This window comes from Wyeomyia smithii, chromosome 3, assembly GCF_029784165.1.
Source record: "Wyeomyia smithii strain HCP4-BCI-WySm-NY-G18 chromosome 3, ASM2978416v1, whole genome shotgun sequence".
In the NCBI taxonomy this organism is placed as follows: Eukaryota; Metazoa; Arthropoda; class Insecta; order Diptera; family Culicidae; genus Wyeomyia; species Wyeomyia smithii.
This window is the reverse complement of record NC_073696.1, coordinates 66872480-66887660: the sequence shown is the minus strand read 5'-3', so window position 1 is coordinate 66887660 and position 15181 is coordinate 66872480. Positions and strand designations below refer to the sequence as shown.

General features: G+C 38.2%; 1 protein-coding gene across 2 annotated transcripts in view; it reads right to left on the bottom strand.

The window, feature by feature from the left end:
• LOC129729455 (tubulin monoglutamylase TTLL4) overlaps positions 1 to 15181 on the bottom strand; it is a 40561-nt gene that overhangs the window by 17806 nt on the left and 7574 nt on the right. Inside the window, exon 1 of one of the 2 annotated variants that reach the window (XM_055688032.1) lies at positions 9403 to 9922. The exons of the other annotated variant lie outside the window; for it this stretch is intronic. Coding sequence (XP_055544007.1) covers positions 9403 to 9441 — 39 coding nt within the window. The 5' untranslated portion in view covers positions 9442 to 9922. Of the gene's footprint in view, positions 1 to 9402; positions 9923 to 15181 lie in introns of those variants that run through there. 2 annotated transcript variants of the gene reach the window in all.

Here is a 15181-nt window from a genome sequence, read left to right as displayed (position 1 = left end):
GGAGAGCTAGTCAAATACGCACAAAATGCTATCATATTTTGACTATTGTTTGACTTGTTATTATTGAGTTGTTTAGTATGTGTGATGTAATTCAAATAGCAAGATTAATGCAAGTACGCAGCTCGGAAAAATCGCTATTGGTGTGTCACAGTATATAGAGAATATAAACACAGTATTAATATATCCTCTTATCAACAGGAATTCTAGACTTTGTCTCAAGAATAAACTGTTAATTTACAAACAAATTTTTAGGCCAGCAATGTTATATGCGGTTCCCATCTGGACAAGTTGTTGTACAACCAGGAAGGAGACACTTCAAAGGATTCAGAATAAACTTTTGAAAATGATTTTGAAGCGTCCTCCCTGGTTTAGCACGAACGAGCTGCATAGGCTCACTTATGTAGAAACATTAGAAAGTATGTCAAGCCAAATTATCAACAAATTCCGACAAAAATCGTTGCAATCCTCAATTGCAACGATTAGCTCCTTTTATAGTCCGTAAGATAGTTTTAAGTTTATTTTAAGTTTTGTTTTATTCCTTTTTTTTCCCTTGACAAGTAGGTTTAATAATTTACCTACAATTACATTAACTTAACTGCGAAAGCTAATAACATTCAATAATATAAAAAAGCGTACAAATATATATATATATATATATATATATATATATATATATATATATATATATATATATATATATATATATATATATATATATATATATATATATATATATATATATAATAGTGTTGAAATGTCACCATTTGTGGCAGAACACACAATACTAATTCTGACTAGATATTAGTACATAAATAAATCATTACAAACATTCCCCCCCTATTAAAAAAAACACAGTATTAAGATAAAGGTGAGATAATGGTAGAGAAATTAAAACATTTTCGATCGTTGCCATCTACGGTCGAAAAATGAACACTTAGAAGAATAGAAAAATAATTTTAAAGTTTTTATCACTATTAGCAACAAAAAATAATAACCACTTCAAATAAATAATTTTGATGCACGCAAAAACAAGGTGCTGTCCGCTATGGAATTCTGTAATTGAATAAGTGTGTGTTGCAGCAAAAACCATACAAACATAAAAACGTCGCCTGCTGCATTGCCGCAAGTCTGCTTACTACTGGTCGATCCGGTTTTCAGCAAATTATCCTTTTGCTACAGTGATCGGATGCACAATAAATGTTGCATTCTAGCATTAATATGTGACTAACGACAGTTATACTTCCGACGGACGTGTCGATGTGTACTCGAGCGAACAAAGTTGTTGTTGCTATACTACTGTTATACTGTTATACTGTACTGTATACTGTTTGTCCAAATCTTACAAAAAAAAAAAAATAATAATCCCTTTGCTACGAAAAAATGTTCCAAAAATTGATTTCATAAACTAGAGAAATTTGTTCTCTTTCCAACGAGAAGCCAATGAATGACTGAAATCCGTTCAGTGGTAACAAAGTTGTAAGCATTTGAAATCTTTCATTCTGCTGTTTCACTCTATTTATGATATTTCGGAATGGCACCCCAATAAAGTAAGACATCAAAAATAAAAATTTGATGGTTAAACTGTAATTAAAGGTTAGATGTCAGGTGATCCGTGGCTATGGAGTTAATGAAAATGCTGATTTGAAACGAACAATTTTAGTCCTGTTTATAATTTTATTGAATTCCCAATATTTTTACCTGCACAATGACCAATGAAAGTATTGTGCAATTATTCTGACCCAACAGAGAAAATTTTAGTCATTTTCTTCATAATTATCCCCTACGGTTTCGTTGATTAGATGCGAAGTCTGTATAGCATAAACAAAAGGTCAAAATCCGAACTTGCTCTTTTAGCTTTAATTAGGTCATTAACCGGGTAAAAAAAACCGTTTGATTGCTGCGGACAATGTTGCACATTTTATGTACACTGTCAGAATTAGACAGTATAAAAGCCTGACAACCGTAGGAACAGACTATGGAGAGGAGTGAGGAAAAATTTTCCAATTATTTGTTTCGTCAGTGCCGATGCTGGTTTTGCTGCAAAACAACCCCCGTCATATTAGTCATTAGGAGTGGTAGCGTAGGTTGAGGGTTTAGAAGTTTGTATTTGCTAACAACTCGCTAGCAACTGCTGCTAACATGCAACCGTTTTTTCGACCGTTAAAGTATAATTTGATGGGTATATTTAGAAGGCGTCGAACAGAAAATCGTACACCCCATGAAAGACTGCGATTTCGAAACGTGTCACATTTTAGAGGCAATATCGTAATTCTATCGCGAAACGAAAACAAATAATAAAATTTTTTACTTTCCAAAACTGTCATAATTTATACACTAGAAACCACGAATGAACAAAAAATACAAGAGTATATAATTGAAGTATAAATTATGTAATAGGTCGATTAGTTGAAGCTTAACGTCTTTAAAACAGAACCAATATTGAGAAATAAAACATGAAAGCCAATCTCATGTTTAGAAGCGCGCCAACCTAATTTTAATTAGTACACACTATTTTCACCTTCTCCTGCACTGTAACCGAAGCAGGGCGTGAGCCCTTGAGCTTTCTTATCTGGGTCAAACTAGCTAACTGTGCAATTTTGCCTTTCAAAGCAGGCACCCAGAACTGAACAGGGATACGGCCAGAAAAAAAATCATCTATATTGAAAGGGACCTGCTGTTTACGAAAAGAGTGCAATGTAATGCAACATAACTAACAGGCGGCTGACTCACTTCTACTGCATATGAATAACAACCTGCAACGAGTTGAACCGTCAATCAAACCAGCAGTAGAACACTTTGCAACACATTGAGACACAATGCAGTGAACAGTGAAGTCAGGGTGTGCAGGTTTAGCTACAGTTCATTGACTTCCGGAAAGGAGGGTAAACAGGAACTTCTATTTATGCCCTCGTGTCTAAAAATAGAAACGTATCTACGAATAGATGATTTCCCTTTGATACTATGTAAACATGGATACAATGATCACATAGAAGCACAATCGACAAATGTTGACTCTTGGTGAAAAGTTACAATCTGAATCCAATGTTAGTCCTAGCACGGAACGTAATAAAAAATGACAAGAAATTTAATTGGTAGAAATTTACCGCCAGCTTTATGCGAATAGCACATAATATATCGTGTGTATTTTTGCGTGTTTTGGTGCTTAACATAAACGTGTTCTAGCAAATGTCGAGCGTAACACTGTTTTTTTTATTTTTTTTTATAACCGAAGCGTGATTCCTAAACATAAACGCTAACGGATACTCCACCTGAACTTTACGGTTTGCAAAAGCGCTATATGTTCCAGTGTCTGAGGTCTTCGGCATTGGTGAGTCCCGGTTTGGCCTGCCGGTAGTCGGTGAACTCTAGAAAAAGAGCCACGACAGCTATACCAATTTTCAGCCACGTTCAGTTGTCACATTTGCCTATAACATCACTCACCACCCTTTGCCTTGATCTAGATTCGCACCCTCCGCGACCTACGGGAGTCAAAGTTTGCAATACCTTGGCCTACCTGTCGGAATGTCGCGTCTATTAAATGGAGGAATTTTGTTGACATGCCGCTTCTACGTTGGATGGCAGTGAAAAAAAAAAATGTTGGAACAACAATCGCGCTGTGTACTCAACGCAACTCTGTAGGTTTTTGCTCGATGTGTTAGTATATGGTAAATTCACATGATGACTGCCTCAATAAAGGAGCTGAGAGCAAATAATTTTTCATTGAATTTTTATTTTCAAAGCAAAATTAGATATTCCCCCATAGCAAGATTTGACAGCCTAGGCCGACTGAATGAATCCACAAAAATAAAAAAAAATAAAAATGTTATGCAATTTTATCTTGTCAAACACATACCTTTCATTAGTATGGTGTATGTGCAGAACCATGATTTGGACAATAAAAAACGAAATCCATTCTGTCCATTACTTTGCCCGGTCTTTGGCTACATTCCTGGCGAACTCTTTCAAAATTTGAAAATTTTTGCTTTTAAAATGGTTTACTGTGAACTTTTCGCCCCTGTTTTGGCGCCATTTTGAACAGAACAGAGGAAAGGAGGAAAGAGAGAGCTTACATTTACATACCGGGCCATCCACATTCCACGTGGACAGCTTTGTGGACTTTGTTTTGGCGCCATTTTGAACAGAACAGAGGAAAGGAGAAAAGAGAGAGTTTACATTTACCTACGGGGCCATCACCATTCCACGTGGACAGCTTTGTGGAGGGGGTGTCTGTGTAATGTCCACGGTCCATACAAAATTGTTAGAATTTATATGGGCTGTTTTAAAGGGGGGGGGGGGAGGGGTGGTGCTTCAAAATCGTTAAAAATCTGTCCACGTGGAAAGTGGATGGCCTCTACTCTCGTTTCCAAAATTTCAGTTGTCACCCTTTACAGTGTAGCTATTGAGCAGAGATAGTATATTCGGTTCCTTCTGGGTTAAGAAAATTACGAGCACTTCAACACACTTGACTTACGATTACATCAGTTTGAGAGTAATCAAGTGCTGCTGTAGTCTATCCTATTAAGTAAAAAAGCTTCAGGTGTAAAAAAAAAACAATGAAAACAATAGAGATCCGAGGTTACTTTCTTGAGGGACAGCCGACACATTTAAGGATTTCCATTCCAAATGATTTATTTCGAGTTACACCGATTTCAATGAATTTTTGCACATGTATAATATAGCAAAGTCTTGGTGCTTGGTGCTTTCCGATTCAGAACTCGACCTTCTGTTTATTATACACAGACTTCGCAGCCAACTGTTGAATGTACAGGACAATTGCGGGGCTCGAACCTACGACAACTGACTTGATAGGCCATCATCGTACCTCGAGACCAGCTGGAAGGCTTATGCACATGTATTTGGCTTAAAAACTGAGTATTTTTTCACGAGTGTAGAAATATTTTCAAATAAAAAAAAAGCAGAAAATGTACTGCGCGGAATTTCGCACAGGAGCGGAATTTCAGTGTCATTTGTATACTTTTCCTGCCATATTTTTCCGGATTAAGCTCTATCGATGCTATTGGTGAAATGTTGCTTGCAGGTATGCATTGGTAAAACACAGGGGCGACTCGTGGCTTCTGAACCTGCCTGTTCAACTACAAATTCTGAAAATCGTAGTTTGAGGAAGTAATCAGAATCATGTCCGCATGATCACGCAAGTCATTCTATTTGTATTATTTGAAAGTGAAACTAAAAACCAATAAAATACAAATATAAATCTGCATTTGAAATATATTTTTTGCCTGGCATCCCCTTGTGCAATGTACAGGTTGCACCTGTGGACGAGTCGCCCCTCGCTATAACGACAGTTCTTTGCGATGTCGCTAAAAAGGGATTCGACTGTACATTCAAAAAGAATTTAAAAACTACGAAAGATACGTGCACAAAGACCCACGTTCCAAACGTGAACAAATTGAAATCGGTTATTTCGATTAAAAATAATTGGAGGAGTGTATTTGTTTTACAAATCAATTCATTCATTTTGATAACTACCTCAACTTGTTAATATTGGGTGATAAACAATTATATCTGTCATTATAAGATAATCCAGTTATAAAAATTAGTTTTTTACGTGAGGGATAACGTACCTCGTGAATGAACCGTAATGTTTCGAAAATGTATGTAGAGAATCGCGGTAAAAAGCTATAATTCGAAAATCCGCGTGAAAAAATACCTGACTGTATTTCAGAATCTGCTAACTGAATGGTATCAGTGAAAGTCCAATTTGTTTTATAAATAAAAAATATATTGTTTTCGCAATGTGCGCAAAGCCATGACCGCAAATTTCACGTAAAACTACATAAAGCTGTTTGTAACATGGCTTGCATTACTGCATTCGAGAACGATAACAAAAGATAAGTTCAATAATTACGATGGATTATCTTGATCAATATATTCAAGTCTATAACTTTCAACAAATATTTTCGCTGTTTTCATGAAACCGAAAATCACCATCTTGGGTTTGGCGCCTGGTATTCGATATTTCGAAAACTGGATATCGCCATCTTGGATTTTAAAATGGCGTCTGGATTTGATTTCCAAACTCTAGGTATCATATCGATTCTGGGTTGATCATGTTTGGCTGTTTTCCAGCAACCTGACGTTGCAATTCCAGACTTTAAAATGGCAGAATCAGAATCATGTCCGTATGATCACGCAAGTCATTCTATTTGTATTATTTGAAAGTGAAATCAATAAAATACAAATATAAATCTGCATTTGAAATATATATTTTTTGCCTGGCATCCCCTTGTGCAATGCACAAGTTGCACCCATGGACGAGTCGCCCCTGGTAAAACAGATTCACGTTATGGGCTCTGGAATATTTGGGTGAATGTTTTTTTAAGAATATAATGATGCGATTATTGTAGCAGAAGGCATCTCCCCAATTCTATTAATTTTCTGTTTTGTCTAATTTGTGAAACTTGACGAACAGTTTTTGTTGGAAAAGGGTTGAGAGCACTTGGGCTTATTGAACCTAAGAACCTCTTACAACCCTGAGCGACAAGAAGCTCCAAAGGATGCTGAAGAATAAGACCGAAGGTAAAGTTACTACATCGTTGCGTTCGCTTGGCCAGGAGGTCGGTGCAATCGGCCGAACAGTAAAAAAGTATCTGGCAAACATGGACATATATGTCAGGAAGCGGCAGTCCTGCCGGCTCGGAGCTGCAGGCAATAACGTAGCGGCAGCGGCTAATTAAGATGGTCAAGTCGATTTTTCTGGCAAATCGCGACGTGGCGGTGGCGATCAACGACGAAACCTGTCTCACTCTGGATGGCAACGATTGGCAGGGCACTTCGTGTTTTACTTACCCCACGAAGGAGGTGGGCTCCGAGGACATTTATAGTACGAAGTGCTTGCCGGAAGTTGCGTCGTTCATTTAGAATCACCATAAGAGCGAAGACGCGGTGTTCTGGTCGGATCTGGCATCGGCTCACTATTCGAAGCGATCGTTGTAGGAGATGGATCGGCTGAGTAACGATGTGGTACCCCAGTCGGTGAGCTCGTCCAACGTCTCCCAGCTGCGTCCCATCGAGAATTTCTGGGCAAATCTGAAGCGTAAGATCTACTCCAGTAATTTTGTCGCAAAAACTGAGGAGGAACTCAAAAACATGCCACACGCGAGTTTCCGGCCACCATGGCGAATGTTCCGGTTAACTGACGGAACGCCGCTTGCAAGGACGTAAATTTTTTTGCAGGTAAGCTAATAAAACTACCTTCCATGAAAAAATTATCCGAAAAAAGTCAATTTTTTTAAATGCAAACGTTACTTAATTATTTGAATGAATTCTTAGTAGTGAATTTTTTTATCGTCGATATTTTTTCCCACATGAAACATATGATCAGAATAGAACAATGATCGCAACATCACAACAATGCAAAAAAGTTGGATTTGGTTATTTTAATATCTATCTGAAAATCATTATGTTTTTACCAACTTCTATAAGAAGTGTTTAGCCAAGCCATACAAAATACAATTCGCTTGTTTAGCTATACAGTAATCACCCGATTATATCTGTACCCGATTTTATCTGCCCCCGATTTTATCACATTTTTCCCCCGATTTTATCATCATAAAACATTTCATTAAAAAAATGTCAGGGTGAACTGATTTTCTATTACGCTTCAATATTTAAGATATTTTTCATAATTCTGTGTATCATTCTGGATGCAGTTTACACTAAAAATTTAACATGCACAATGTTACATTTTGCTGTTATCGTGCGAATAATTGAATATTGATACAAATGTTTATCATAACCGAATAATATGTTCGGAGAAGTTTCAAAATATTTGAAAACGCATCTTTTGATGTAGAAAGCTGGGTGATTAATCCTCCTAAAAGTGAGATAGAATATTTACTTTTTCATTAGATAAACATAGACGCTTGGTGTCTTAGGCAAAGTATTAGGTGATCTCAAAACAAGAAACTTCACAGAAGACATCATGTTTCTATCTCTTACATATCGCAAGCAACATGAAGTTTTCAATGAGGAGGCATTAAAAATCGTTATTTACATTTTAAGATTTTTCTGGTTGCAATATGTGAGAGATAGCAGCATGCTGTCTCCGGCAAAGTTTAGTGTTGTGAGAACATCTAATATTTTGCTTATGGTACTGCGCTACAAAAAAGCAAGTAATTCATTTTACCAATTCAAACAAAAACATGAACGAATAAAAAACTTAATTGTAATTTATTTGCAACTTTACATCGGTTTTTCTAGATTTTTTATTTATTTAGGTTTGTTCAGAAAAGTTTTAGGCAACTGAATTATCTATCTAAAAAAATGTTTTAAAAAAATAGTGATGATCGATTTTTTATAGTCACTTTTTGTTTTTGAAATTTTTTTTCAGTACAGAATCTCAAATTGAATTTTTAAAATATTTTTTATAAAAGCTCAGACAGTTTTCTCAAATTCATCCCTTGACAACTTTTCTCTATCTTTTTCATTCTTCTGATATATCGATTCATGAAAAAACAACTACAGCTTTTTTCATATTTTTGTACAGATAAATTTTCCAAAAAAAAAAAAATTAAATCGCTGATTTTACGTATTTAGTTATTGATTTAACATCTTCAATAAAAAAAATAGAATTTTAAAAATTTCCCGATTTTATCACTTTCCCTATTTTATCACGCCAAAAATCAGGGTGAGATATAATCGGGTGATCACTGTATCAGTTTTTTATAACATCTGAAAAAACCGCATTTTCTAAGCAAAACGTGATTTTCAAAAAATTTATGCTCGAAATCACTACAATGACAGTTTGCCCATGGCCATGTATCAACTGTCATTGTAGCGATTTAGAACGATTTTTATTCTTCATTTAAAAATCGAAGGATAATGATATAAAAATTTAAAGCATCACGTTTTGCTCAGAAAATTACATCTTTTAGCTGATGTATAAAAATCAGAAATCCGTGAATAGCTAAACAACTCAATTTCAACCTCGACTCATTGTACAAGTTCAATCTATGTTCAAGGACTTAATAATCGAATTCAACCGAAGCAATGAATAAACGATTTTTCCAACACAAAAATGATGAATACCCTTTTCTCCTTAGAACAGTTATAAATAAGGCAATCATTATTTATTTTACACCGTTGCTCTATCACGCGCTTCATGAAAATTTTTGTTCTGGTGACATTTGGAGATGGCATGCTTTGCGTATGCTATTCTGGGCAATGACCAAAATATCACAGATAAATTAGCTTATAATGAGCGGCTATAAAATTCAATTGCACAGATCCTGTTCTTAACCCGACTGAGCAATAATACTAAACAAGGACTAAAGCTCTGATAGTAGGAAGCTGGGTTCCAGGCTTTTTTGTAAAAATAAATTCACAATTGTCACTACTTTACTATACTAATAAGAAATACTATATTAAAATTCTGCTTACATAGGTACAAACGCAGGAAAGATTTGCGTGACAAGCCATCGTTGGGCACGACGTTTCTTCGACGTGGTTTTCTTTTCACAACGTTTAGTTGAAAACACGTGCTACCGAGCCGTCACTTTATTGCACCAATAAAGGAAGCAAAAACTTTTCCACTAAAAATAACAAGTTCATTCGAACACTTCACTCTGCAGGCTCTTTTTGCTTGCTGCTGCTGCTTGCCATTAGCGAAGTCACTGGCCGAGTTCGCAACGTGTGCAACCAACGATGAATTGTGAGTGTAAAAACTGCGGATTGTCCCGCCAATTAGTTTCTTGTATATTGGCAGCGATTGATTCCAAAATAAAACCGGAGGACTATTTCAGTCTCTATCTTCATCGCGAACTTTCCTCTATTGAACTTGGCCGAATAGCGGCAAGGCAAGGCAGAGACACACTTTCTTCGTAATCGCTTTCCAATGAAACTCAATCGAACAGCCTGGCGGTTCGGCGCGTTCTCATAGCTCGTGAGTCGCCACTTGACTGAACGGAACGAGCCATTCAAATTTTTGTTTCAATCGTAGATTTTTGTTTTGCCGCTTCCCACTACCGTGCTGCTGCTGCTGTTGCTTGGCTTTTCCCACACAGTGCGCACAGTTCTGCTGCGCCGTTGGTTGGTGTTGTTGGCTTGGCAAGCTTTCGCGGATTTTGCCCCATCGGTTAGGGGAATAATGGTAGCAAAAGTTCACCGGTGGTAGGAAACGGTAGGATGTAGCGGCTGCTGGTGGTCGAAGACGCAGGTGTCGATATGTGATTCGTCAAGTTGAGGGTGGTCGGTGCTTCTCGCGTGTATATTGTTGTGTACGGTACAAACCAATTGAAAACTGTTCACAGATCGCAACCATCGGATGTTTGGAACGGTTGGTTCGTGAACTTTTGTTGAGTACTGCATTGGAACGGTGCAGTATGCTGTTGGAAACTTTTTGGTTTATGTAAAACTATGAGTTCATAAAGGTCATATTTGAAGAAATGTTATAACTTGGTTGTTTTAAATATTCTCCAAACAGATAAAACATAAAATTACTGCATTTAATGCACAAAAAACGACTAAAAATCATATGGTTTATACTGTAAGAATAAATCTGTTCTTTGGAATTGCAGAGCGCGGTAATTTCTTAAAATAATACAACTGTTTTATAAGAAACATTAGTTTAAACCGGATTCACTACGGAAAATTGGGATATTTATGCTAGACGTTCAAACAACCTATTCTGTAGCTCTACTGTAGGTGCTGTCAGTCCAATAGTGCTGATAGTAAACAGCTGGGTTCACAGATACTTGAATGTCGCATTGACAAAATAAAATGATACAAAAAAGAAATAATAAAAAGAACATTATGTTTATGGTAAGAAAATTTAGTGCTTGTAAGTCGCTAATTGATTGTTCTGGGATTAATAAAATGCTCCGCTGTTTTATTGATTTTTAGAGAAAAAAAATATAATTTGATGCTTATAAAATGGTCTTGGATAAACCTGTTTTTGTTGATTGAGCTGGTCGCTACTACGACATTCGTGTCATCAACACTCGACACCCGACGAACTCTTCGAACTTTCACTATGTACTTCGTGTAGAGTTTTTTTTTATTCTCGCTTATTTTCCGTCGGTCTAGTTCCGCCACTGTTGTTGTGTCAATCACCGACGCCCGGGAGGCGACTCCACCCAGGACCCTAACTTACGACCCGTTGATTAACGAACCGGCGCTAACGGCTTTACTTCCTCATGCGATAGAAGGCGTCATCCCAGCGATTTTTCGCCTCAGAAAATCTCCCGGTGTCGGCTAGGATTGAATCTAGACCAGTTGGGTTGGTTATGAGTGGATCACGCCACCCCACAACCATCGACACCTGTCGGCGTTGGGATTCGAACCCAGGCGTCGAGCGTGGTTGGCGGAGACGTTACCAATCACGCTAGGCCCCCGCCTTTTCGCGTAGAGTTGATGATGGGTTCAATTCTCGAAGCATTCCTCTTAAAACGCATGAATGCGTCTTCCGCTGCTCTATGGTTTATACCTACAACGTCAAAATCATCCGTAAAACCAACAAATATATAGGTCTCCGAGACAATGTTACTACCAAGTTCGAGTGTCTGTCACTTTGCCTCAAACCGTCCAGAAGTCAAGGACGGATGACACTCAATGTGAAACCGTCAAGGGCTGCACGGATTAACGTACTTAATGGAACCGTGCGCCGCTTTAAAGTATATAAACTTATAATGAGTAGTGGATACCCCCATGTTTATCTAGGTCTGCAAACTGTTCACCACTGTAATCAATCTTCCAAGTGTACTCATCAGCAACTCTGTCTGCTGACAACAACAGGATGTTTACCCGTATTCACTTGGAAGAGCTCGCTTTGTAAACGTTGACCAACTGGGCGCAAATCGATCTTACTACAAGATGGTGATCTGAGTTGAAGACGACATCGAGTCGACGGTCTCAAAAGAACGGCATGACTTCTGAGAAATGCGGAACACCAACCAAAATATGACCGATAGCCTTCGCCATAACCATTTTCGGATATCCCTTTTTGTAAAATATGCGCAACAGATTGCCATTACTCTGATTGCGACGAATTTGCCTCTATCTGCCCAACATTCGCATTTGCGTCCTTAACAACCATTTTTATATCATGTTTTGGGCACTCATCGTACGTTTGAGGGAGGATCTCATAGAATTGTGTCCTTAAAGCTGAAAGTACAGCTGAAGAACATTATACGAAAATAGCACTTCCAGCTAACAAACAGTTTATAACGCAGGTGCCAACCTGCGTTTCCAACTCTAAATTACCGGTTTTTTCGTTTTTAAAAGCAGCAAAAATAAATAAGTACAACAACGTTGGCTTATTGATGAAATACAATTTAAATTTTATTGTTATTATTTTGTTTAAAAAAAGAGCCGAATCAAATGGGCCAACATCTATTTGCTGCTGATGATTTTTCGACTTTTTTAAAGGTGTTCCATGTGTTTACCCGTATGCCGTATGTTTTCATATAAATTTTTCCTTTATTTTGAATTCTTGAAAGTAAACAGTAAAAAATCAGTTTCAGTGCCGAAGTGTCATTGAAAAAAAAATCGCGCCTGGGGTTAAAACTGTTTCCTGATTTCTTTGGTTTTCCCTGACACTCCCTGATTTACCTGATAGAAAACTGGATTCCCTGACATTCCCTGACTTTCCAGGTTTTCGCCACCCTGTTTAAGGACAGTTTTGTAACATTTTTTTCCAAAATTTATCTATTTTAAAGTTTTTGGACCTCATGATTTTTTAAGAATCTTTTCAAGCTTAGTTTGAGATTGGCTTGATTACATGAGGAAGCCTTATTTGCAGTGGCGTCGGGTTCACCTGTGCAACATGTGCACTGCACAGGTACCCTTCTCTAATATCCGGGCATATCCAATTTTCGAAATATGACAACCTATAAAAACAAGTAAGCGAAACCCTTCAATTCAAAGCGTCAAACACACTGTTAGTTCGCTAACTGGGCTGAGGGCCTAGCCCAGTTAACGAATGTCGCTCGCTAACTGGGCTGACATTTTAAATGTCGTAAAATATCGAGGGGGATTTCGATGTAATGGCGCTAGGCAAAATTTTTTCGAACTGAATTTCTATTTTTAACAACGGCTTTTTCCCGTTAACACGCAAGTTCATTAAGCAGACAGTATGTGAGTAGAGGAAGAACGAAAAATAAGCAAACTGGAAATATGATACAGATTTGGAAAAATATACCGCATCCCGACGGGACTTGAACCCGCAATCTCCCTGTCTCCGGCATGGTGTTTTGACCAATTAAACTACGGGGGACGGTGGTACTGTTCCACAATCTATATCGTATCACATTCCGCTGTCGACTTATTCTATTGCTCATCCCTAACTACACACACTGCTGTGCAAGCGTTATTTATAGACTGAAAGGAATGTCTCATCACACACAGAAGAGTCAGCTGATGCTGATAACTCTTATAGACCTGTGTGATCGAGACCAAAGCCAGTCTGCGTCGTGCTTGCAAGTGCGACACAACTACGGAAGGTGCTCCGTACGGCTAATTTTTTCGAACTGAATTTCTATTTTTAACAACGGCTTTTTCCCGTTAACACGCAAGTTCATTAAGCAGACAGTATGTGAGTAGAGGAAGAACGAAAAATAAGCAAACTGGAAATATGATACAGATTTGGAAAAATATACCGCATCCCGACGGGACTTGAACCCGCAATCTCCCTGTCTCCGGCATGGTGTTTTGACCAATTAAACTACGGGGGACGGTGGTACTGTTCCACAATCTATATCGTATCACATTCCGCTGTCGACTTATTCTATTGCTCATCCCTAACTACACACACTGCTGTGCAAGCGTTATTTATAGACTGAAAGGAATGTCTCATCACACACAGAAGAGTCAGCTGATGCTGATAACTCTTATAGACCTGTGTGATCGAGACCAAAGCCAGTCTGCGTCGTGCTTGCAAGTGCGACACAACTACGGAAGGTGCTCCGTACGGCTAATTTTTTCGAACTGAATTTCTATTTTTAACAACGGCTTTTTCCCGTTAACACGCAAGTTCATTAAGCAGACAGTATGTGAGTAGAGGAAGAACGAAAAATAAGCAAACTGGAAATATGATACAGATTTGGAAAAATATACCGCATCCCGACGGGACTTGAACCCGCAATCTCCCTATCTCCGGCATGGTGTTTTGACCAATTAAACTACGGGGGACGGTGGTACTGTTCCACAATCTATATCGTATCACATTCCGCTGTCGACTTATTCTATTGCTCATCCCTAACTACACACACTGCTGTGCAAGCGTTATTTATAGACTGAAAGGAATGTCTCATCACACACAGAAGAGTCAGCTGATGCTGATAACTCTTATAGACCTGTGTGATCGAGACCAAAGCCAGTCTGCGTCGTGCTTGCAAGTGCGACACAACTACGGAAGGTGCTCCGTACGGCTAATTTTTTCGAACTGAATTTCTATTTTTAACAACGGCTTTTTCCCGTTAACACGCAAGTTCATTAAGCAGACAGTATGTGAGTAGAGGAAGAACGAAAAATAAGCAAACTGGAAATATGATACAGATTTGGAAAAATATACCGCATCCCGACGGGACTTGAACCCGCAATCTCCCTGTCTCCGGCATGGTGTTTTGACCAATTAAACTACGGGGGACGGTGGTACTGTTCCACAATCTATATCGTATCACATTCCGCTGTCGACTTATTCTATTGCTCATCCCTAACTACACACACTGCTGTGCAAGCGTTATTTATAGACTGAAAGGAATGTCTCATCACACACAGAAGAGTCAGCTGATGCTGATAACTCTTATAGACCTGTGTGATCGAGACCAAAGCCAGTCTGCGTCGTGCTTGCAAGTGCGACACAACTACGGAAGGTGCTCCGTACGGCTAATTTTTTCGAACTGAATTTCTATTTTTAACAACGGCTTTTTCCCGTTAACACGCAAGTTCATTAAGCAGACAGTATGTGAGTAGAGGAAGAACGAAAAATAAGCAAACTGGAAATATGATACAGATTTGGAAAAATATACCGCATCCCGACGGGACTTGAACCCGCAATCTCCCTGTCTCCGGCATGGTGTTTTGACCAATTAAACTACGGGGGACGGTGGTACTGTTCCACAATCTATATCGTATCACATTCCGCTGTCGACTTATTCTATTGCTCATCCCTAACTACACACACTGCTGTGCAAGCGTTATTTATAGACTGAAAGGAATGTCT